The sequence below is a fragment of the Taeniopygia guttata genome, chromosome 4, assembly GCF_048771995.1.
Source record: "Taeniopygia guttata chromosome 4, bTaeGut7.mat, whole genome shotgun sequence".
Classification (NCBI taxonomy): Eukaryota; Metazoa; Chordata; class Aves; order Passeriformes; family Estrildidae; genus Taeniopygia; species Taeniopygia guttata.
Genome location: NC_133028.1, coordinates 23,493,681 through 23,519,948, shown reverse-complemented (window position 1 = coordinate 23,519,948; position 26,268 = coordinate 23,493,681). Strand labels below are relative to the sequence as shown.

General features: G+C 38.7%; 1 protein-coding gene across 4 annotated transcripts in view; it reads right to left on the bottom strand.

Annotated features, from left to right (window-relative positions):
- LIMCH1 (LIM and calponin homology domains 1) overlaps positions 1 to 26,268 on the bottom strand; it is a 171,901-nt gene that overhangs the window by 34,630 nt on the left and 111,003 nt on the right. For 3 of the 4 annotated variants that reach the window (XM_072928116.1, XM_072928117.1, XM_030270984.4), the window contains exons 8-19: positions 22,607 to 22,856; positions 21,665 to 21,937; positions 16,890 to 17,180; positions 15,368 to 15,622; positions 13,715 to 14,059; positions 12,705 to 13,034; positions 11,917 to 12,150; positions 10,703 to 10,957; positions 9,515 to 9,550; positions 4,782 to 4,908; positions 1,880 to 2,034; positions 1,301 to 1,700 (exon numbers count right to left, since the gene is read on the bottom strand). In XM_072928116.1, the coding sequence (XP_072784217.1) occupies positions 1,301 to 1,700; positions 1,880 to 2,034; positions 4,782 to 4,908; positions 9,515 to 9,550; positions 10,703 to 10,957; positions 11,917 to 12,150; positions 12,705 to 13,034; positions 13,715 to 14,059; positions 15,368 to 15,622; positions 16,890 to 17,180; positions 21,665 to 21,937; positions 22,607 to 22,856 (2,951 nt within the window). The remainder of the gene's footprint in view (positions 1 to 1,300; positions 1,701 to 1,879; positions 2,035 to 4,781; positions 4,909 to 9,514; positions 9,551 to 10,702; positions 10,958 to 11,916; positions 12,151 to 12,704; positions 13,035 to 13,714; positions 14,060 to 15,367; positions 15,623 to 16,889; positions 17,181 to 21,664; positions 21,938 to 22,606; positions 22,857 to 26,268) is intronic. The other variant, XM_030270985.4, reaches the window with a different exon arrangement.

Sequence of the window (26,268 nt, the reverse complement as noted above, 5' to 3'; positions counted from 1 at the left end):
AACTCAGGGCATACCAACCAGGGTATAGGAGAAACAGGAATTATCAGTTTTTTGTTTCAACTAGGAAACATGGTGGGGTGTGGTTTCCACAAGAGCTGGGACAGACTTCAATAAATTATACATCACAGAATACTTTTTTCACTAGCTATAAAGAGCCAACTTATTTTTTAGAAAGTAAACAACCTGAATATACATGGTAGCAGTGCTACTTGGGATATCAGCAGGGCTTCAGGCACCCTTGACACTTGCTAAGTAGGAGCAATGGCAGACAGAAGGGAACCCAAACTCCAGAGACTGGGGTCACCCATGCCAGTAGGCTTCACACTGTTCACAACATGACTACTATGAGACTTGGGTAAGCTCCAATTTTAGTACAGGCACTGTGAGCAGCAGATGTTTTCAAATTTGACATATTCTGGTCTGTTCTTTTAAATACACCCCAGTTCTTCGCTTTTTCCATCATTGATTCAGTATCTTATTCTCATTCTCCAAAACCATCCAGTCAAAAGATACACTCCTCAGATTTCATATTCTGGTTTCAGAATATTGTCTCCTATTCTTCTCCCACAAATCATAGGTGACTTATTCCCAGCAGCCCTGTTTTCGTCCAAGTTCTCTTCCTTCTTTTACTCCATAGTCTTTGCACGGTTCTTGTGATCCAACAGACCCACTGACCCTCTCTCCCCATCAATCTGCAGTTACTCTGCTACCCCAGAACCAACCTGTTTCACTGAAGATCCATGCAGAACCTAAACCCTCTCTTTATCTGCCTGTGAAGCAGATTTCCCCACTCATCCTTGGTGAGAAGCATGTTTCAAACAGAGCATATCTTTGGGCAAGCTGGCTCTTGCCTCTGAAGGAGTAGGCACACACTTGTTTGGGTACGCCAGAAATCAGACCCCTGACACAAAAGCCAGTCTAGGTCTTGTTTCAAAAATCAGGGCCTCCACACTCTCTTCACCTTCCATTTTGTTCAAAAACAAAAAGCATGACCACATACTCTTTTCTGAAAACTTTCTGAGGAAACACCTTGCTTTTTTTAAAATTGCCCCTTTCCCCAATAGCCTGAGTTAAAATGACCAGTGCAAATATTTCAGTCTGAAGAAGTCAAGATTCTAAGACTGGTAAACATGAAGAAACCACTAAACCAGAAGCAGCACAGAACATGAAGCTGAATTTTATAATATCAGAATGCTGCCATAATTTTCTACATAATTGTATTAAACATTCATATGTTCAGATGACTCAGTCAAGATCTCTTGGCCTCAAGCTTGACTTTGGAGCACGTGATGTATCCTACCTTAAAGTTCTTTAAAACTTCCTGTGTATTTTTGGGTTGTGAGTAAGGCTTGGGTGTCAGCATAGGCACAGCCTTGGAGACACTTTTGCTGGGAGATGTGCGTCCTGTTGAACTGCTGGGCTCTAGTTCAGTGGTGGGAACAATGGTTGCTTCAATTGTGGCAGTGAATTTTGGAGCAGGAAGTGACTGTTGCCTTAAATATCTCAGAGGATTTGGGTCTTTCAGTGGGGAATTTGGTTCCACTGAATGGCTTCTTTCTAGAATTTTTGGCATCTGCAAACGCTCAAGGACAGCCTCACTGATAGTGAATCTTTCAGTGTACTGCTGGAGGATGCTCTCAGCCTCCTCCTGTGTCTTTGCATTCTTGTATGCCTCATGAAGTTCCCGCTCCCTTCTCTCTCTGCAAGGAAGACAACACAAGAAAACCATCACATTAACACTGGAAATCACACCCATTTCCTTTGCTCCATCAACATCCTCCCTTCTCCCTCACTCAGGCTTGTAGGCACGGCTGCCCACAGGTACCTATCTCCTATGGAGCACACAGACATGCCACTACACTCCAGTAAAACAACGTACTTCTCCTCCACAATTTCTCGGTAGGTTTTGATGCTTTTTCTACGCTCATTCGTTCCGTCTCCAGCCAATAACCTCTCCATTTTCTTTCTCTCAGCTTCCTTTTTAATCAAATCCTGTGAAGCGCTCCTTCGACGACTCTTCCACCGAGCCAGGTCCTGTGAGAGAAGGAAGGCACCTGAATGCAGAGTTGCAAATAACTAAAAAGTGGCCGCATGTAACAATAAACCAAACCAGCTGGTTGCAATACTTGTTCTTGCCTGTGGACTAGGCTCCCATCACCTGAAGGCAGCATTGTTTATTTCAATGACTTAAGGAGATTATGCCACAAATGAAGATGTTGCCTGAATTTTCTGCTGACAGCAGGATACAGTAAAGATCTCATAGCTTCACTGCTTACTTTGCTTTTGGCAGGAAATTTGGCCTAAAAGGACCAGTCAGTACACTCATTTTCACTTAGGCAAACACAAGGGACAAAATCCAATTCCACAGGAAGGTTAAGTAAAAAAATTATGTTTGGTGAAGAATTTTAATAATCAGACATATGGGAAGCAGGAGTTCATTGGAAGAATGGATGTTATTTCACCATGAGCTACAGCTGCACTGTCAGCCTTGGAGAGCTTATAGTTCCATACTTTGCCCATGCCATCAGTCAGCTACATGCAAATATGGCTGACCCATGATGTTAGGTTTTTTTGATAGAAAAATCCAGTGCAGGATCCAAATTTAAATTCTTCATCATGGCCGTCCTGCAGTATTTTGGATCCAGACGTGAGCAAGAGAGATTAGGGCTCATACCTGGCTGGTGTGAGAAATGACAGAGTAAAAAGACTATGGTTTGTATCCAGCTATATAGAGATGTCCTTGTTGAAGTAACAATCACAGTCTTTTTGGAATCTACCTGCCTGAAATTGTGCAGAAAATTGACTGAATTTGGTTCTCTGCCTTTTCTGAAAAACTAGCCTGACACTAAACCAGAAAGTCACAGGAGGTACCTGTTATGGGCCCCTGCAATGTCTTGCATCTTTTATGAATTCACAAATCCTGGAGGATACAGAAGTAAGGTCTTTTTCACAGTACAAGTATTACTGTGAACTGTAAAACTTCTTTGCAGCCAACTAGCAAAGGAACAAAATTTTGCATGTAAAAAGTAACCCCTGCAGAACTTCTGCAAAGAAAAATAACTTCCTAGGAAACTGGAAGGGAACATTTGTCATTAACTTTTCAATATCAGGAGATTGGTATACAGATTATATTTCATGCACTTTAACAACTTTTGGTTTTAATAAAACCCAGATATTCATAACACATACTCAATTCAAAGGCTATTTCATTACTTACATGGTTTCCCAAATATTTTAATTGCATTTTATTGGTAAACAGCAGAAGGTACTCCAAGCATAACTTATTTTATTAAAATCAGGAAAAAACATTATGACTTTTAATTTAGCTTAAAACTACAAATTATTGATGTTACACTTAAAGGAATGTTCATTAAAGTACTTCTTCACATGACCTACATATATAAGTCTATAATCTCCTTCATGAAACACAGGCCTATCCTTTCCTTCAGTTGCTAATTATCCTCATTGAAGTACCAAAGCATTTCTTTATTCAGCTACTTCCACTCTTGTCTATTGTGTGGAAATTAGTTTTTCATTAGCAAATTTTCTTACATAAGCCCTCCTTCTCTTTTCATAACTAAAATCCAGATATGTTTATCTTTTTCAGTTCTGATGCTTTAGAAAAACAATAATTTAAAAAACTAATTAAACTGTTAATTGTTGGCAAATTCAAAGCATGGACATCTAAAGTATCAGAGCATGACACACGTCTTTATAAAGCCCTCAGAATGCCAAGGATGCTCTAATAAAGGCATTTTGAGTACCTCTTCAGAAATTTTAGTTCATGGTAGAAGGTGCTGAGGGCCTGGAAAATGTAAGAACTTTACCTCAGAGGATTTTCAATTCAACAGCAGAGTTCTCAAACTTCTTGAATGCCTTTGGATTTATTCTTATCTCTGCTGGGCAATTATGGCTTCCCACACATAAAGACCTTTCAGCTGAAGTCTTTCATTGTTCTACTATAAAAAGTCACTTCTTAGCTGTATATACAACTTGTTTTTAACTTTTCCTTAAATTTTCTACCAAAAAACTCTCTGAGGTGTTTTACAGAAGTTTTCCTTGTAATGAGAACCTACCATACTTGAAGAGATGTGTTTTATTGTGTTTTTTTTTTTTAATTTAAAAAAATATCCCAATTTCCTTATTTAAAATCACTCTTTAGGAATGAACAGAATTAGAACTAAAACTCCTTATGCTAACTTACCTGCAGATCATGTTTTTCTGTCCTTGCTAATTTGCTGCAGACAATGCCAAATGCCTGGACAGCTTAACAAAACACATCAAGGAAAGAGGGTTTGGAAAGACCTTGTAAACCAAGCAGAGTGTAGCTAACATGAAGTGCCATTTGTTTGCTTGGACAAAATGTAAAACATTAACATTTTCTGTATCGATGCAAATTTATTAAAGAAAAGGCTGACCTATTTATTCCCTGTTCTACTTGGTCTCATATTTTGTTACTTTGGACATTGACTAATTAGAAAATTTAGAGAAGTCAGCAGTTAGAAGTTGTTCTTCCATTTTTTTACCTAATCACAGTTTCTTTATTTTATTTTTAAAAAGCAAAATACCAGTGAACAGGCAGAGAGCCTTTAAGATCTTGTATTCTGTGATTTACAATAAATTATGAACTTGTCTGCTTTTAGCAACAATCCACTGAGAAAAAAAAGCTCTCCTTATTATAAGCACTTGACAGCAAGTGCAGATTTAACAGGTTGTCCTGGTTTTGCCTAACTGGCTGATCTCAGTGCCTGCCTGCATTGCAGACAATGTTGTATACTCACATCTTGCCATCTGGTCTCGTCCTCTTTCAGCTGGTTGTGTATATTCTGCAGCTTCTCATGGCGAGCTTTGCTATGAGGCTGAGCCACAGCTTCTTCTTCACATCTCATGTCAAACATACTCATACTCCTAAACAAGGGGAAAATAACAGGCCCAGTCTTATTTAGAGGCTTATATTCCTTCAGCTTGTAAGAGCTGAAGCCACATGAGGGTGCTGCAGCAGAATCAGACACTCGCTCTGTTACAAAGCTCCCAAAAGCAGCAGTCCCCAAGATGGGCTTGTGAGCATCCCTATGGCTCCCACACAGTACTTCAGGCATTACACTCCTCAACTTCCCACTTTGTTAGTCAACCACAGCTTTCTACCTCACTCAGACACACTACTAACTTTACACTTCCATCAATAGCTCTTATTAAAATCATTCTATCATTCAGATGTGCCCAGTGGGTTATCAAGATCACTTTGATTAACACCACAGATGGAAGTTTCCATTTCAGGGTAAAATGGGGCTTGAGAAGTACATCAGTGGCAGCACAGCCAGCTAAATGCTATTGCTACAAACTCAGAGAAGTATGCTCACTTCAAACTCCATGGTACTTTCTCCCCTCCCCTTTCCTTCCCTCTCTGCCTCAAAGAAATCCAATGCTACCAGCACCAGCTTATTAATACAGCTAACCTAACAAGGAAAATAGGATGTCCAGGACCAAAACCGGTTTTTTTCTATTTATGTCTCTGACCTTTGGAGAGTTTAAGGAAAAAAAAAGGTTATGGTTTGACTTTATACTTTATCTCTTTATATTATATAAAGATTTTCACACAAAGATAACATGCTTACTACTCCACCTCTACTACCTATTATTAGTAAAACATGACCTCAGTTGTTCCATTCAAAGCAAAAAAAAAAAAACCCCAAACTTAAAAGAATGCATGCAGTTCCACATGAAGTGATTTCACAGCAGTCCTCCAATGATCACCTGCAGCTTTACATGAGCCAATGAGCCAACTAGCAGGAGAAGCACCCAATGAAGATAAAACTTTGGGCAACTGTGTCCACAGTAATCAAAGTGAATAGCCACGGAAAGCTGTGCATGTATTTATGAGCCAGCATTAGTATTCAGGCAAGCAAAGACAGGAATGCCACTCTCAAGAAAAAACTTGAAAGGTCTGCACAGCGTATGGAAAAGGACATGCACAGATTCCATCCTGCTAAGTAGGTATTTACTCAGAAATGAAGGACAGAATAAACATCATATTGCCTTTAAGCATGAACAGTGAAGTTAACATATTACTGTATTACTATATATATAGTAATACAGTATATAGTATTATACCATAGGAACAGTATAATGTTACTAATCCTCAGCACCCTTAAGCAGAATGCTGGGGGTTACACTAATTTGGGTTTTTCCGTGGGTAGTTCTAACAGTCATATTGTTCAGGATTGGATTGGAACACTCCTAAATAACAAAACCTAAAGAGAGGGCAAGTGTTGGTGTTTTTTAAAATTTAAATACCAGTCCTATTTGGCAGACTGGTGAGGTAGGCTGGGAGATGCATAACTTGCAACAAAGTCACTCTTACAGAGTTTAGTCCAGTTTAAGAACTTTTGAAACCCACACTAAGAAAGCCTTTAGTGTTCAGTATTTGATTCCTTGTGCCTACTGGGTCAAATTGGTTGTGTAGCTGCACTCTAGTACTCTTTCCTCGTCAAACAATTTTTCATTCAGATGCAGTAGGAGAAAAGGTAAGACCTGAAACGGTGGTTACTGGTCCAAGTAGAATGCATGAGTACACACTCTCTGCCATTTGGGATGGAAGAATCTTGCCTTTCTAGCAGGACTACCTGGATTTCCTAATGTAAGTCTAATGTATGTTCCCTGAATTCACGCAGGTTTCACACGGTGCACAAAGACAGCAACGGGTTTTATAACTATTAACAATGCAGTAAAAAAGGTTCTCTGGAAAAGGCTTTAAGCCTTGGCCAGAAGTCAGACTATACACTACAACCCCAGATGCACCTCCTACTCCAGCAGTCGCCTCCTGCTGCTGGGCCTCCATTATCATGGATAAGCAACGCGGTGGGTTCAAACTTCAACTCTTCAACTCTACAGCAACATGTTATTCCACAACAGTATCTTTCCAAGACAGCAGTCTGAAGGAGTCCCATCTCAAAGCAATGTGCTCCACTCTGACCAACAGGTAGTAATCACTAAGGAGATAAACCTCCTTTCCTGAGTACATGGAAAAGGTCAATTGAAAGGTCTACATCAACTTTTCTGACAAGTTCATCCTTAGAAAAGAATCAGAGGCCAAAGCTCTTATCTTTTATCCAAAGACACTTTTCACTATGAGTCCCACATAATTGCATCCTATTTCTGTCTTGTACAATCTCCAAATGGCTCCAGACAGTCACTAACACCTTCATGAACAGAACTAGATTTACTCCTCCTTCAACCACATGTTGGGCCATACCAGGCACGTAGCATACAAGTAGACAGGGAATACATGACTGGACCAAATTAAAGTTCATTAACTTTCTGCCATTAGAACAGCTCCAGAGATTGTATACAAACTCTGTCCTGAAGCAAGAGGCCTTTCTGCTGACCAGCGTACCAGACCTGCTGTTCTAACAATGATCTAGGAAAAAGCACTGTGCAGAGCAGCAGTATTTGGGATGTTGGGATTTTCAAGCTACACTGCTTTATTATCACAAATTACAGCTGTTCCTGTCAGCAATATCATGCAACAACTTCTTTTTTTAACAGGTCTAAATAAATTTTGAACTTAAAAAAAATCTGAAGTACTTCAATATTTAATTAATTTAAAAGTGAGAGATAAGGTGAAGAACCTTCTTATGAGACTATGTTAACAATCCTTATGTAAGGCATTTATTATGTGGCTGCATTACCATTTTACAGTCATACTAAGACTTAAGAAACTCCAACAAAACATAAAAAGGGACAGACTAGCTCAAAGTCAGATTAGTAAAGAAATACTCAAAAATCTCAGCTCACATTGGACTATCACGGTACCATCAGAATGCTCTCTCTTCAGGAGATGGGAATGGGCCTGGTCAGCAGCAACACACTAAGTATTGCCTTTTCTGGACCCTGAGACAGACCAGAGCTGATAACAATATTTAGTTTTCCTCTAACTACCAAAGGGAACCTTGACAGTCTAGTAAAAGAGTCCTTAGTTTTGCTGTTGGAATAAAGAGCATCTAGTCTAAGACTGAATTCAAATTACAGTTTTCAATGGGGACTTGACAAACATTTAAAAAGTATTTTAAGTGTCAGTTCAATTTATTTTTCCTACTTGAGAGCCAAGTTTTATTTGCGTCTTCATAAAACTTTGTCTTCAGAAGGAAAAACATGCTCTTACTTTTATAAAAACTTAAAAGACCATATAGGAAAATAGTTGCTCTGTAAACTGTAGCACATCTGGAAAGAATGACAATGAGGTTCAAATATTAATTGCTTAGCCTTTTAAAACAAAATGACAATCAGTATGGAATAAGCAAAATGATTTACTGATTGTTGCTACTCTCATGTGATACCAAGACCACTGCAATGCCTCTAAAAAGACATCTCCATGTACCTTCTCTCATGACTGCATTTAATACAGACATACACAGATGAAAATAATCAATCATATAAGCAGGGTTTCTGAAACTGCTAGAGTGCCCCCATTGTTAAGTATAGCACTTCTATGTTATATTGCTCTTTTTATCTCACTCCTTCGTTTGACTGGACAGATTCCTGCTGCTTGAAAATGGTCATGCTTACTCTGTAGTCAGAGAATAGAGGCTTTGCTCAGCATAAAGGTAAAGAACAGTGCATGATTCTAAGCTTTATCATTAAGAGGAAAGGGTGAAAATTTGCATATGAGTCTCTATACTCATTATAAAACCCCCACGACTCTCCAAACCTTTTATTTTGGGATTTAATCTGGGACACTGACAAGGTCATGTGCATTTCTGTGAAGAGAAGGACGTTGGGGATATTATTGTGTATGTAGTTTCCAACTACTTCTCTTCTAAATAGCTAATACTTCCAAAGAGCTTTCCAAATGACACTGCATACTATTCTGTACTACAGTTTGTGTGCATACATGAACAATTAAAATTTTTGAGTGTAATACATGTCAGTTCTACTCCTTCTATGAAAAGTGATGCATCGAGGTGAAGAGCTTAAAGCTTGACATTTAGTACATTATTAAATTAAACCTAACCTGGAAGGGATTGAATATAAAGTTTTAAAAAGAGAATAAAGGCTCAGCTAAAGATGTATTTTCCTGGTAATTATTCTGAAGATCACAATGATATTATTTTGCTTTGGGCTTTCTTTATTTCTTCCTATTCTTTCTCATACTTCATTTTTTTCTTCAACACCCAGATTCAACCCAACTCTCTTTACCTGTAGCTGATTAGAGGCAATGGAAATTCAGAAGAAATCCAAGACAAAATAAAAGAAAAAAAAGAGGAAAAAATACTTTAAGCAACAGCTGGACATTAGTATTACACTTAGTTTTTAAGGGCTTTTATACAGAAATTATTTTTAACTGAAATATAAGCCATATCACATTCCATTTTTCAGTGCTGTCTGAAAAATTTATTTGCCAAAACACTGCAAAATAATAAGGATGCATAAACTGCATTTTAAATTAGTAGAAAGATGGGAAAGCATGCAGTGTAAGTTGTTTAAAACAGAATCTTGTGAACACAAGACAACTTACTCTGCGTCATCAGACACAGCAGTTCTGGGGCCGAATCTACAAGACCAAATATAAAATTAGATTGTGGATAAATACATGAAGTAGTAATTGCAACTGGATCCGTATAATTTGCACAACTGTCACTTCTACTAGTACAGCTGACCAAAATAGAACCATACTCTTCAGGGACTATGTATTCATCAAACAAGACTTACCTGATCATCCTGAGATCAAATTACATGAGAATACCACCCATCCCTCTTTAAACACATACTTATGCCCGACATTATAAAAATCTGCTGAAGTATACCTAAACTGTGTGTAGAAAATAGTTATTGAAAATAGAAAATGTCTTAGCATTTACATTTACATGCAATGAATGGAGATAAAACTTAACAGTTACATTCCACGTCAGTGCTTAGTACCACTATTACTGAAACATGAAAGAGACAAATACTATAGTCAGAAAGTGAGTCACTGGATTTCCTTTTTCTTTTTGTAGGTCTTGTGTTTGGGGATTTCTTCTGTGGTTTTTGTTTATTTGGTTTTCGTTGGTTTTGTTTATATTTGTTTGGTTTGTTGTTGTTTTGGTTTGGGCAGGTTTTTTTTGTTTTGGTTTTTTTTTTGGTTTTTTTGTTGATCGGTTGGCTGGTTGGTTGACTTGCAGGTATTTATTGTTTTGTTTGCTTTTTGTTTTTTTGGGGGGTTTTTTTGTTAGTTTGTTTGGTTTTCTTTCCTCAGGGCGGGGGAGAATAGCTGAAAATGTTACCAGTAATACACAAACCAGCAGCATTCACTAAAATTGTAGTCTTCTTTAGAGCTATGCAAACCACATATATATATATATAGGATTTATCATAAAAGAGCAGCATGTGCAAAAGTCAATACTACAACATTAATCATGGGAAAAATAAAATAAGCATCTCTCAATGAGCAGAGTCCATTTCAGCATCTCCTCTTCATAAACTTTTCTTGCAATTCAACATATATACTGTAATCAAACATTCCCTTCACTTAGCGTTCAATTAAATATTTTTTTAAATCAAAATAAAATGCATTACACAACTATTATTCTTGTTTGTAAAATGTGTATTACTGACATACAGTGTTGTAGTTGGGACTGAAAACACACCAGGCAATGCTCAACCTGAACTGTGAAGTGTGCACACAGGGGTTTACAAGCTGCGTGGTTCACACCAGAAAGCTCACGTTTGCAGATGCTCATCCTTGGATGAAAGTGTTCCCATTTTGTTTTCCTCGGCAACCTCCTGAAGCTTAGATGTTTGACCAATGTGGACTTCATTGTTGTCATCTTCAGCCACTTGGGCAGTACGGGCAGTATTAGTAATCTCATCTTGTCCTGTAGGTGGGAGACTGTCCTCATGTCCTTGCTGCTGTTCTTGAGGTGGTTCTATTGAAGGTTTTCCAGAGCTATTAGTGTAGACTTGTGGACATTTTTCAGGCCTAAGTGAGCCAAAGGCAGTGGTGTAAAGGGATGTATTAAGCAATATTTCAAAAATCACACATACATAATGAAAAGCAAAACTGTAAGTTAACAAAAAAACCCCAGCCCCTACAAACCCAAATAGCTGACACAGGACAAACTAAGTGGGGCAGGAGCAAAACCCATAATTTTAAGAATCAAATGCTTGTACCATTCTTTTTAGTCAGAAAATAAACTGTCCAGAACACCACTGAAAACTAAAGTATTAAGTCTTTTCAACACCAAGACACTGTTGAATTCTATGGTAGATGACAGATTTGATTTCTCCTGGCTGAGATGAAAGCTAGTTTTCATCCATGTCTGTACAGATGCATGTCTATCCCTTCTCCTCAAGTACTCTGAAGAGGCTGATGAGTAAGAACCCTTCCACTCTTCTTGCAGATGGCTCAACCATCAAATGATAACTCTTTCAAAGCTTCAACACTCACACAGCCTCTAACATCTGAAAAAAGGTGCTTAGAAAGACATTGAGCATTATCACAAAGAATCCTGGGATCTCTAGGTTTCCTGTTAGGAAGTCACTGGCACTAGTTAAATCATAGACAATCATCTAACCTACTACACCCAGCATCTCCATTTCTAGCTTCATTTGCAATGATTACCTCATATGGAAACATTTGTAATGATTACCTCATATTTAACCAGAAACCTCTACAAAGGTAATGCAAATGTAATTGCTAAATAGATCTGTTTCCACACATTGTTAGAATTTTGCATCTGGTAGAGCTCTGATCTGACTATCCACATGACTTTTCTAAAAAGGTCAGAAACCTTCTACTGGGCAGAAATACTAGAGAACTGAGGACAAGCATGAAAATAACCACTACTGGGCCACCAGCAAATCTTCCTGATAAAGAGATCTTCACAAACAGCCTACAGGTCTAGCTAAAAGGGATGGAGAAAAATACAAGTTTCTTACCTCGTGGTTTTCTTCTCAAGTTCTGTAGCTGTGCCCTGCTTATTCTGCTGCTTTGAAAATGGCATGGGAAGGAACTGCTTAACACTGGGCCCAGGCTGTTTAAGAAAAGCTCCAGTTCTTCTGGCTAACATGTCATCTCTTTGAGGGTCTGGAAATTTCATTTTGTTTTCTGTTCCATCACTCTGCAGCTGAGGGATTTCAAGCTGTTCTTGACTCTCTTCTTGTGTGACAGTACTGCTCAGAGAGACAAGTGACACTGTTCCATGATAATGCTCACTTGTACATCAAGTGGCTGACTTAGGCAATGTGAGGTGCTGTTACTCATAACAAAGTTGAGAATGATGGACAACTAAGCAAACCAGACATCTTTAGCCACAGCACAAGGACTAAGAGGAAATTACGTTGAACCCCATACTTATGTAGGTGATTTGTTAGAAGTTGGGAATTGCATACAAGTCTATGCAATGACTTAATCACTTGGGGGATGGCATAAAAATCTAGACAAAGCACTATGGTTTGCAAAAGAAATCCCCCCAAAAGATGAAAGACTGTTTTCATGCTGAGGAGCAATTAACAACTGAAGTACTTAAATATGAAAGAAGACAGGTAGTTTTATATTCACAGGATACAATCTTGTAAGTAATTTTACGAAACAAAACACATGCCATGATGATTGAGTAAAACACATCTTTAAAGCCCATATGAAGAATGGGACAACATTGCTGACTGATCCAAGCTAAACACCACACACAAACCAGGCTCAGAGGGATCCGCTTCTGTTCTCTGACCTTTCTCCTTCCTGCAGAGTCTTCAAATCCTTTTCACGAGCTACAGCCTCCTCTTGCTGCTGCTGCAGCAGATAAGGAGCTACTGACAAGGGAGGACAATTTATGGGAATGGAGCTTGTGGTACGCCTTGGAAAAATTCCCATCCTTCTAACCAACATATCATCTCTCTCTATATCTGGTAAATTCCTGTCACATTCTTCCTTGGTACTTTCTTGCTGTTTGCTCAAACTCCATGGGGTTTGTTCCTCAGAGATGACATCAGAAGCTGGTACAGGAGATAGAATTCTCCTGCAAGAGTCATCTGTATCCGACTTGATTCCTCCCTCACTACTGATGAGAATGAGAGGAGGGATGAGACAGACACAACATTCTCAGGTCAAATGAAAGGTAAGAAAAGGAGTCATCTCACTCAGTTTGCAAATGTTTTATAAACACACAAACTTAGCTGAATGAATTGCTTGCTAAAAGCATTCATTAAAAGTTCTTGCTGCAGCCACAGACTAAGTGATTAAATAAATGCCAAAGAAATATAAGAACTGTTAATGTGTTAGAGACCTAGATAATTCTTCTCCAGACAAATGCCAGAAAGAGAGAATAGCAGTACACCATCTTCAAAAAGAAAGTAAATCCATTAGGTTTGAAAAAACCATTTTTTTAAGATCAGTAAGGCCAGCAAGCTGAATGAAAATTCCTAATCTGGTAAAAGCAGGCAGAGCAAAGCTGCTGGAACTGAAGCAGAAGAAAATCATGAATGATAGCTCAGCCTCTGATACCAATGACTTTATTGCCCATCAGAAATTTTGGGCAAGCATTCGGAAGACCTGCACGCAGCGCTTTGCGCAATTCTAAACATGTTAAGATACTCTGAAGATATCAAATGTCTTCTGAGCAAGGCCGTGCATGTAAACAGCTCTTTGGTATATGTGGCAGCTCACTCCCATGCAGATCAGCATCTGGCAAGAACAGGTCTCATTTACAGCTCAGTAGCACTTCCTAAACCACACAAATACCTGGACTTATTTTCTGGCTCAGATACTTCACTGCTGGATTCAGCAAACCCAAGACTGGCAACAGTGGTTGAAGGAGAGCTTTCAACACCAGAGAGACTTTCCACACTGCATTTCTTGCTTTCCTCTTCTGTTCCACTCTTGGATGAAGCTCTGCCAATAACGAGCTTGTCCCACTTCTGTTGATCAATCTCAGTTACTGGCCCAAAATGCACAAACTTCTGCTTGGGGCTACCAGCCTTTCTGTTTGCTCTGGTTTTGCGGACAGCAAAATCATCATGGGCTACTGCTTTCACTGTGGTATCAGTTGGTGGCAGAGTGTTGCTGGAAAATCTGAAATCTTCTTCACTGGTCATAATGGGGAATAAAAGAATGCCCCCAACATGAAACACTCAGAATAAAACAAATTAAATGATCCTAAGGCTCTGAGGTGGTTTTATTTTAAAATTTGAGGACACAGGTATAAACAGCTATGGCATACTGAGTCCCAAATGACATATGAAATGCAAAGATACTGCAGAGCTGTGGAGAAAACTCGGGAGGTACATCCATGGAAGCACTTCCTAAGGTCAAGGAATGTAGCATATGGCCTATTCCAAATTCAGTTCTTCACCCTAACAAAGCCACAGTTTCCTTATCTGCTGACATATACCCAGACCCGACGCTATATGTGACTGTATGGCACTAGAACGCACTTTGGCACAAGGGAGTTAGAGTGGCATGGGAGCACTAGCAAGGGCAATTCACTTACCCTAAACCAAGCAGACTGAATCACGATTTTAATAAATCACCTCAAAAGTAACAGAGAGATTGCTAATATGTTCAGGATGAAAGACTGATTGAGTTTTGATTTATTAGAGCTAAAATTACATACAATAACCACATTGTTAGAAGAATGCCAGAACAGACAGACATCTTTAATTGCAAAAATGGCATGCACCTAAACAGGAAGGCTAGGAGTTGTTATCCTTTCCTACTGGAGTCACATATCACCTGCCTATGTTACAGTCCATCTCCACAGGGAAACAGCTTAGAATAACTGCTTTATACTGGTTCCCTTTGTAGGGGTTTTGTTAGCAACAAGAGCATACAAACACCATACAGTGAGGTTCCTGAAAGCCCTTCTGCAATGAGAAACAATGGTGGTGTATTTGCACAGCACTAGGTACAATGTTGTGCTGATGCATCAGCTCCAGTCTCAAAATAGTACAGAGACCTTAGTGCAAAGATGCTGATCCTCAGGTAATTGTCCCAAGGCATAAAACACCCCAAGTCCTGAAGACAGCTTGGTAAGGAGCAATGTATTTGCTAGTGTATTAGAAATACCACTTGGAACTTTGTGCTGTTCAACTTCAAGCAGCTTTGAAGCAAATTCAGCCACATGACAGAGGGACCTTCTGGATACTGTATTGAGTATCTACAAGAAAAGTAACTGTGAAGCTATTATAGTGCTCTAAATGATGGAGAAACTTTAATTTCATGACAGATAGCATTATCTGTACAGATTTCTGGACTCCTCCTGAAAATAGAAATAGGCAAGGACTGGTTGTCAACAAGGCATTCTTCAAGTTTAAAGTCACAAGCACACACAGCAGATTATGGCAAACTAAACATGCTTCCCAGGCTGCCAATCCTGTCCACAAGCAGAAACGATACCTGGGCTCCCCTGACAGTTTCAATCTTTTCCAGGTCTCCAGATCTGCTTTTGTTATAGAGGCATTGACAAAAAACACATCTTCTTGTAGCTGAGGAAGGATGCTTTGAGATTTCCGTTTTGCCAAATCATCTCTCTCATTATCAAGCTCTTTCACCTGCTGTTCCTCCTCTGACTTAGTCTTCTCATTTTGCAGAAGTGGGTCCTCTTTGCTTGTAACTGCTTGCCTTACTGATGTCATGTGCACCCGTCTTCTTCTAATTTAATGCACATTCCAGTTCAGCAATGAAAGATATTTTGAGGAAGCAATTATAAATCAGTGTCAGAAGAAGAGGTTCAGAGCTCAAGAAGATAAAACTGAATTTATAATATTAGTTTCACTAATTTTTCACTAATTTCATTAATTTTAGGAAGTAAACATGGAATGAATCATTTGAAGTTCAAACTCTCAGATATGCTACCCGACTCATGCACTACTGAGATCACTTCTTCATGTGAACTTCTATTCCCAGCTCAAGTAAGAAAAATATTTATATTATTACTGAATTAAGCATTTCTGCAATAAGCTTTCTCTAAAATAGTTACAATTATCTCATTTGAATATTATTCACACAGCAAATTCAGGTTTTGCTCTCAAACATACTATACAATTTCTCTGATCTTAAGAGTCATGTCAATAGCATTGGACCATTAAACTTTGGTTAGGTGCTCCCCAAATGTCCTGTCAAACTAGTCATTAGAAAATGTTAATATAATCAAATTACCAGCAACTGAATGACACATTTGACATTGAAAATTAAAAGAGCTCCTAAATATCAGAAGAAGTTTTCTGAACGTATCAGTTATTACAGTCAAGGTTCCCTGTAATGTGTATATAATGGTTTTATCTAGAATCATATCTGTTTGCCCAAACAAAACAGTTTCCTGGAAAAGATCTCTACCTAGCAAATATTTGTGTTCAGCAGCTTCTTAAAGGTCTGTATCACTGAGCTGAAGAAAGAAGTGATTTTCTAGGCTGAAGCCTTGCAACCTGTGATTAATTTCCCAAACCAATGCTGCATAACACACATGAGGACTAGGGGAAAAACAATTCAGTGCCATGTAGCAGGCATATATATTCAGCGCCTTCATTAAAGACTCATCTGGTCCGTATTTCATGCAGGGTATTAAAAGAGCATGAGATGAAAGAAATGCATTGAAAAACATGCACTTAAAGTGATCAGAAAAAGAGCTGAGATGCAAAACTTATTTTGTAAGTTTATTCTCCACTACTCATGCTCATGACCTGTCTCATGAGCTTAGATAACAAGTGTCCTGTCTTTATCTTATTTACACTCCCAGCCAATTAACAGTTCTCCTCATACTGTAACAAAAATTAGTTTGGTTCACTTTATGATAAAGTATTTGCATTTACTTTAACCTGTAAGGTATTTTTTGTAGCCAAGTCAGCTTTAGGCCTATACAGCAATATATCATGGTGAAATTAAGCATTATACTTGAGAGAATAAGACCATGAATGCGCACCTTGCATGTTCCTTTTTTTCCATCTGCACTGGCTTTTTAACATCTTCCAGTTTACCTTCCTCTTTACTTGTATAAGGTCCAACTAAAAAGGAGTTAAATGGAACTATGTGCTTGGGTTGATTCATTCTGGCTCGCCGGGTGGCAAAATCATCCTTTTCTAAATCAGGAACTCTGCTGGCTGCTTCATCTTCTGAACCAGAATCCTTTCCTTGATAATGTGTCATGAAGGGGTTGTCCTTGCGAAGGATGATATTTGGGGTGCTTCCATTGTCTTCACATACTGGCTTTTTACTGACACAGAGCAAAATTAAATAAAGCTCTTGATGCACCAGGGAGAAGAGGGCAGTGCAGCACTCATCTCCAGGTCAAAAAACAAGCACAGGCAATCAAACATGCTCTGAGCTGCTGTTAGATTGCACAAAGCCTAGCTAGAAATAAAACTTATTATATAGAATAGCAAATCCCTAAAGACTTTACACAAAAAAAATCAGCATGTTGGACCTTTACTTATTTTAGCTACAGCTGGAAGAACCAGTAAGAACAAATTTTAGCATACAAGATGAAGTAAAGTAGTACCATAACTGGCAGTATTAAACTTCTTGAACACTTCAAACAAAGGAAAAAATGTGATGCAAATATCTGACCACTAGGAAATCTTTTTGTGTCCTGAAATATCAGATATTTGGCATTTTTCTTAATAGGTCTATTAAAAAAAAACACCCATCTGAGTAATCACTGAGGCTGTCTACCCCAGGATTCTTAACTGCTTTCTCCTCACATGCACCATGATTGATTCTTCTCCTAATTAACCTTTCCTTTCCCACAGAATAAGCTCTCTGTGCCAATGCTGACATACAGTAGCTGCAATGATAGCACACCAGTGATATTGGCATGCCAGAAAACATTGCCACCTGCCTTCATCAGAAATACAACTGCTGTCAACACAGCCTTGCTGCTACTGAAGATTACGACAGTAAAGACACTTGACAGCTGGTACCCATAAAGATTAAGCTTATTTTAACTTGTAAGGGTCAATACTCTTAGGCAAACTGAAAAGACAGATGGCAGGAGCTAGGCAACTCTCACATTTAAAAATCCAATTGTTCATATAGACATTTTAGGAAGCTGGGCAGCAAGGACTGTTCTATGCAGTACTTTTGTAGGCATTTGCTCTGCCATGTAGCACACCTTACTATACAAAGTGAAATAGAGGGGGTCACAAAGGATTAAACAGACTGGCATTAAGAAAGTGAATCTAAATAGCTCAGGGGTTGCTCCGAGTTTCTCTACTATCTTAAATTTAAAGCCTGCTTTTTAAAAGCCTTTAGAACATTTTAAATCCCTGCAAGCCCACTACATACACCACTTATTTTACATTCTCTGCCCTTTCAAAGGACTGCTCCGCAAAGTTACTGCAGAAAATTATGGGGAAGCCGTAAACCATCCCTGGCAGACCAGCCTGGCTCAGGCTCTAAGGACATATGAAACTGTCTGCCTTTGCCTTCTTATGCTGCAAAACACAGGATCCCTGTTAGTGATGTGGAGAGTACAGTCTCAAATTAGCTAAAGGCAAATTTTTCCTTAGATCTCTCTGAAGGATCAAAATTTCACTTAAGGCAACATAACAACACTGGCCAATAGCATTCCAAATGGGAACTGCTGTCCCTTTCCCTCATGAATATTTGTGTTCACAATAGCTTCAGAAACAGCTTGCTCACCAAGTGATTATTCAGTAAAAACTTCTGGATTTTTCAGTCTCATGTCCTCCAACAGTAGTGAGGCTTGAGAGCATCAAATGTAGCATTTCTGAGAGCAGTGTTTTTGGTAACAAAGAAATATTAAATTATAGTACTCAAAAGTGCAACTATGAGTCATTGCAATGAGAAACTTACAGCTTTTAAGTAATCACTTTATAGATTGAGAATATTTTCCATTCATTTACTATCTTTTTCATGGAATCAAGGATTAACTGTGACATTTTTGGGTCTCCTGAAACAGATGGCCTCAAAAGTGTTTTTAAAGGTCAGTTTACCATGGTATAGATAGCAAATACTAAATAGTAGATTTAGCTGCAAATTGCTCTTGCACACCCAGCCCCAGCTGTTGCAGAAACAGTAAATGGGTCAATGGTGGTACAGCAGGTGCTTCCAAAGTGACTTGCAGGCATCTGCACTCCTTGAAGCAAGGTCTCACACAGGCTTGTGGATCCTTATATTGCATTTCAGAACAATAGAAGGATTTTGGATCCCTATGCTCTGTCAAGGTAAGAGTCCATGTTATTTTTCAATGAACATATCATAAATGCTTGCTTACATTTCTCTCTTAATTTCTCTTCTCCATCAGATGACACACTTTTTAGGGTGTCCCCATGAATGTGATCCTTACCTTTCATATACAATACAGCAATTAAGAAACAGATATGCAGGCAATAAGCAGGCAAGGAGGATCACATATCAATAAAACAACATGCAACAGAGACAATTCACTCTTTTGGGAAGGGGAATTACTTTTTGGCATGCATTTATATAGCATCTAATTCAGCTAACTAAAGCAGTTCTCTCCTAGAACATGCTACAACAATGGAGACAAGCACTTAGACTTCAAGCAAAAAATACATTTGCATACAAGTCCAAATCTTTCCTGTTCAGAACTCAGAAAAGTCCCCTACTGAGTTTAAGCTTTAGGAACAATTAGATGCCTTGTAGAACTCAAAAGTCACAGTGGGTGTCCTCCAGAGGTCATTAAGTTGAGAGGAAACAGCCTGTAAACAACTCAAAGGAACTAAAATAAAACTGACAACTTCAGGTGAAAAAACAAAAGAGAGGCTGGTATCAAAGAAAGATGAGGGAGTAAGAAGGGTGAAAGAAAAAAAAGTCAGAATACAGAAACAAGAGGGACTGAGAATTGCTGAGTGCCATTAGTGCATGGAAAATTGAACTTGATGCCAAGAAGAGACATAAAATAGAGAAAAATAATAAGACATTAAGAAATATGATTAAATGTATCCTAAAGTGTCACTATTAAATTCTTCCCTTCTCCTCACCCACTATTCTTCCACTTTGACACACAAAGAATTTTCCCTAATGACTTCTGTCCCTTGTGCCTTTTCTGCTGTGTCTTCCTACAATGCCCAGAAGCCGGCTCCTACTTTGCTACAGTGATGCTTGGGCTACAAAGCTCTGCTTTTTGACCCTTAGCTGGAACAGAAAACTGTCATCTCCTCCTTCTTCCAGCTGCCAAATTCCACAAGTCGTTTCCACTGAGAGCAAGGAAGAAAAATTACTTGTTATTTCTCCTCCCTTCTCCATAAGGGCTGTAAGGACAACAGATTGTCCAAGGAAAGAACCACACATTTGTTCACACATCCTTCCTTTGTGGACATTAAAACAGTAGATCAAGCACAGAGTTGGAAAAGGGTCTCTCAACATGGTAAGCATCCTCCAAATGCAAACAGAGCTATTTGTTATGCACTGCACTGCTAAACACAAGCACTGTCTACATTTTACTACATATTGCTACCATTAATACTACAGCCTTGGACTCAGAATAGAATTATGCTAATACCCCTCTGGTTTATAGATTCCAAATTGACTAGGACACTAAGTGAGGCCGAAGAACTAATTTATGCCAAGTAGCTCCTCATCATTGGTACTGGGCTTTGTCAAAAGTAGTACCCCACAACCAGACATAAACACTGGTTCAGTACAGCTCGACAACAGTGAAGTAGACCTGAGAAGAGGACATGTGACAGCATATAATCTGTGACTATTTCATCTGCATATGGCACATCTGTATGTGCTGCACACCAGCATCACTGCACCTATGAATAAATTGTACCACATATGAGCTGTATTTCTTCCTACTACATTTCAAAGCCCAGACTGTAGACCAGTAACTGATAAACTACTCACTGTTAAGATTTCACCCCACAATCCAAACAAAAATGTTTTGGACAGGATAACATTTGGACACTTACCCTTTAGCCAAACCACTCTGATTGTTTATGAGTGCCTTATCTTCTGACACGTTAGCTAAAACTCTACTTTGCAGGTCAACCCCATGAGTAGAAGAGATTGAGATGATGGAAAGGCATGGGCTGTGAACCTAGCTATCATTCAGCTCTCAAGTTACAGAACAGGAAATATCCAAATTGAACAACATCCAAAAATAAATAACACAGGTAATAAGTGAATAACTACACAGATTCCATTCTAAAGTAAGGCAAATTATGTCTGCTGAACTATGCCTCCATACTTAAACTGGTACATGTGTTAACAAGCACTTTGCTTTTATAGTTCCTGCCATTAAAAAGAAATGTATCATTTACTAACACAGCTAAAAATATCAACCATCTAAAAAGCGTAGTTCAGTAAATTAAACCATTCCACCAGCAACAACTAATGTAAATTTCTGAAACTTTTACCTAATCTAGGCATTTTTAACACAGATTTCTATATATTTTTATTAAATACAAGAAAGCCTTAAGTGGAAAGTGACAAGTAGTCTGTGTAGTTGTTTTCCTGGAACCCGTTTACATTATGCCATAAGACAATACAATTTCTCAACACAAATGCAGTTAGCATCATACAACTCTGCAATCCACAGCTGCCACATCACAAGCTTTGTCAATCCAAGACCTTCACTAGCAATTGTGAGTGCTTAGCAGACTGGGTTTTTGTTAGGAGATGTGAAATTGCAGCAGATCAAGGAAGCCCACACTTCAGCCAATCCTAAAATTGTGAAGCGTGCACAATTTCCCACACCGCTGGGCTAACCTGCCATAGCGCTGGGCTGCTGACATGACCTTAATACCAGCTTGTTCAAGTCTTCTTAACTTTCTCCTCTCTTCCACATCTTTCCCCTTGGGTACTGATGTTTCTTTTGCACTACATGAAGGAGACTGATCTATGGAGTTTTCTTCACTTTGATTCACACCTAATTGATTTTTAAGGGAGCTTGCTTCAGGAGACATGGAGCCCACTTTCTCCTTTTCACACAGTCTTGATGTTTCATTCAGTTCTTCTTCTATGGTTTCAGGGTGGGGTTTGCTATTGAATTATACAAGGTAGTTTAATGTAGGCTGTACTTAAAACATACACACTTATAAGCACATTTTGCTGAAGTCAAGATGCCAAAGGATGAATTCTGATGAATAACTGGGGAAGGTAATTATGCTCTTTAAAGGAAGTTGTTTCTTAGTCCAAATCAAAAGTGAATTATTAGTTGACAAAACCAACATGCAGAGTCACACACAGAGTCACACCTATATAAACCATACTGGTGTATTAAATACAACATACAAATAAATTTATTTTACAAAGAAAACATAGTAAAAATATTATCTATTTTGATTAAATATAGAAAACATTAATTTTAATTATCATTTGTCAGTAATTGTCTTGAGAACTGAAACAGATTGTCCAAAACCGTTTTTTCCAGCCTTGGGTTTGAGTCAAACATCCACATTACTTACATTAACCAATATCTTGTCAAACAGAAGCTATACATTGCATTGTATGGTAAATAATGACATCACAACAATGATTTTCCACTTGTTGCTTTTCTCCTAGCCTCACCAATTGCTAAAAACTACTTATCAGTACCGCATCAGCAAGAGATTTATTACAGCATCATACACCTTGAGAAAAGAAGGAAAATTGGGCAAGTGTTAAAGCATCATCAGTGAGGAAAGGAGCGGTTGGACAGGCCAGCCTTACCTGAAAGGTCTGTCTCCGAGCGGAGACGTCGCTGTGCTCCAGCTCTTTCGGTACTCCTCTCGTTCAGCTTTCTTCTTCCGAAGCGGAGCAGGTACATAGCAAGTCTGATTACTCTTGTTTGGGAGGTACTGGTTAAAAGGCACAGCTGATTTAGGTTCACCATGTGAGGTCCGCCTCGCCAACATATCATCTTTTTTCACATCTGGCATCTTTCTGTGTGGCAGGTCAGTTTCTGAGTCACTTCCTCTCCCTAGTGATGAAGGAGAAAAAAAAAAAAATTTCACTTTCATCCAGTTGTTTGGATTATTTTTAAACTATAAATCAGAGAAGACACCACCAAAAATTACATTTAGCCACTTTTACCTGTATTTGTATTTTAAAATCAGTCACTGAAGGTAACAGCTATAACATCTACACAGACAGTAAACTTTTTTCAATCATTGCCTGAAAAATAATTCTTCAGTCACAGGACACATCAAAAAAACTTAGGTTAAAATTCAGCTAGACTTGTCAATCACATAGAACAGAAGTATACCTAAAGCCCAGATGACTCCTAGTTGTACATAAGGGCATGTTTGATCTGATTCACACTCTTGAACCTAGACTAATAGGTACCTAACTCAAACACATGCAAAAAAAGGTTCCATTACGGCTACAGAATGGCAGGAATATGTGGATGTTCCTACACACACATTAACACAGCAGCTTGAACACAGACAGCCTCAGCTTCAGTCCAGACCTGAGAATAGCAGCAGCTACTGTGAACCAGAAGGCTCGATGGTCTCTCTCCAGGCTCACTGGTTGCCTAGTCAATCAGTCTAGCACACAGCAAAATAGACAGAGACTTGATCCCCAGATGGAAAGGTGCAAGATCAGAAGGAAGTGATCTCAGGATTTAGGTGTTATTAGTACAGTGAAGAAATAAAGCGGCAGAGAAAAATTGAGAGAATAATTTGAGAGAATAAGATCTAAAGTTAGCCGAGCTGGGTGACCGCTTGATTTTGTTTAAAAGAACTAAACTTCCTGATATTTACAACACATTTAAAACACTGAAACTTAGGCGAGTTTCTGACTTGAAATTCCCAAATTGTAGGAGTAACACCCTAAAGAGCATTTGAAGTGTGGAACTTCCCATTTTGGAAGCCTAGATTCCCTGCATCATCATAAGCCTTTTTAAATAATTCACAAAGAAGTTATGCAAATAGTTTTTTCCCAGCAGTGTAGCCTTATCAAGGGCCCTGGTTTGAAGAGTGAAATGGACTGTGTTCAGCCATTTGTCCCATCAACATTTGCATGTTCTCCAAGCTCTGGAGAGTTGGATGTCTCTAGTCCTTGGCCCCTTGGCAGCACTTGCATCTGCAGTTAGCTGTCTCCCTTTTTAGGGTGAAGGGAAGCCACTCACGTTGTGTCCTCTTGTTAATTCAAAACACTAGTAAATTAAGAGCTAATTCTCTGTGCTATGTACTGAACAACTCAAAACAATGAAGTAAAAAAAATCACACGTAGTTTGTGTATAATTCAAAGTGGGGGAAGAAAAAGAGGTCTAAATATGCTAGGAATGTTATTTGCAAAGAGCTTTTGCAGTAGGTTGAGTTATTAATGATTTTCTTGGAGAGAGATGAAGAAGAGTGAAAAGGAACAGTAGGAAAAGACATAACACAATGGAAATGAATGTTAAACAAAAATCACAATGCATTTTTTGTCACTAGTCTTTTGCTTGAAGGATTTTTGTTAAGAACTTTGACAAATAGCATGACAACTGGTATCCTGAATGTAAGTCTAAACAAAATGTGGAGATACCATCATACAATCATGGGTGTCTGAGGACAGCTGAGGTTTGAAGGGCGGTAGACAAAGGTCATTAGACAAAGCAGGGCACAGAGTAAGTAAAATATAAGAAAAAGATCCCTTACTGTTATTTGCTATTCTGATTGTTTTTGACTTTGCTCTGGTGTCTATTTTTGTAACACATCAAAACCAGTCTTGAACTGGCAGACAGAAAGGCTGAAATCGATAACTACAGTAGCAGAGGAATTAGAACACATTCCTCTCGTTACTGATGTGCCTACCAGCATCCCCAGGCTGAGTACTTCAAAGAAAAACAGCTTCTTTAATTATTCATATCTTACTCATGAACTTATTTTCAGCTCAAATTTGCAAAAAAAGTACTTGAAGCCAAAGTACCAAATGGAAGATGCAGCTGTGCTCTACATTTATAACCTGAAGTTTGTTGTTCTGCATTTCCAAGAAGAAGCAGCAGCAGTTTCCACAACTAGTAACAAGCAATTATAACTATACATATGCAAAGATCCTTCTTAAAAGGATCCATGCACAACTGCTGGCCAAGTGGAGCATTTTATTAATTGGCAACTCTAAAGGCAGTTCAGTCTGCAATTTTACTGTGTTTTAAATAACTGTTCTACTCTACCACTGGTTTTATTTGTTTTTTGCTAAGGGACAGGCTCTACATGGGACACCAGAGCAGTTCCTCAACAGTGAAACTAATCACAGATGGTATTTGCGAGGGTAGTATTACTTACTGCTTCCACCTAAACTAATCACCTTAGAATCACTTAAATAATGTCTACTCAGGCTTTTATTATGGAAGGAATCATAGTTTTAGGTCACACTAATATTATGTGGTTTAAAAAGCTCCTATTTGAATGGAGAAAGAAGTAATGAAAGCAAAATGTTTTCTTCCATCCAACTTTGCATATAGAATCATAGAATTGTTTAGGTTGGAAAAGACCTCTAAGATCATTGAGTCCAATATACTGTTTCTATCAAAAACTACTAACAGCTGAGTAAAACACTGGCCTGCTGGGACCACAGGAAGAGGTTCAACATAAAAGAGGTCAGCCAAGTTACACCTCACCTGCAACTGTTGGAGGAGACAGCTGTGAAGTTATGGCAGTAGTAAGGAAGGAAAATAGGACAAATTAGAAAGTGTTGGCTGGACAAGTCGTACATGTGCACACAGCATTTGCACGCACCCTAGTTAAAGACTAATTTTTCAGAACAAGCTTTGTGTGCTTTCATCTTATTTTGTGTTTGTTACAGACTCAGGAATGTGACAAGATAGTATGTCTTAGCAAACCATCTGTGGAAAACAATCATGAAACCTTTCTGATATCTGATAATACAGCACAAGTTGACAGGAAACATCTACAGGACATATGAAACTGGCTGTCTACCAGCTCCAAATAAGCAGGGACTCTGGACATCCCTTGAGCACCCAGGATAGAGAAACACTTTTCAATTAGGATATGTGAGGTGCTCCTATTTGTCAACACTATGCTTGTCTCATTTGATAAGGCAGAAAAGCATTTTATAATGTAGAGCCTGTGCTCTGCTCACTGTCTGAGGGGTCATGAGGCTGTTCCAGGGAAACAGCCCCAGTAGCTGGTTCTGGATGGTCAACCAGTAACAGCCCAAACACCACAGGTTACTCAGAGCAGCAGAGCAGATCTTAGCTCTGATTTTCCCAGAGCTCTTTCATAATTCTGCTGTGATACCAGCTCTCCATGCCAGCTTTCCAGTTCTAAGGAGTTCCCCACCACCTCAGGAAATCTTTCATGTGTCCAGTTATGATTAGCACCAGTTTCTTTCACACTGCCAAAAGTAGTATGAACATCTGGTTCCTAAAAAAAAAAAATCTTCTT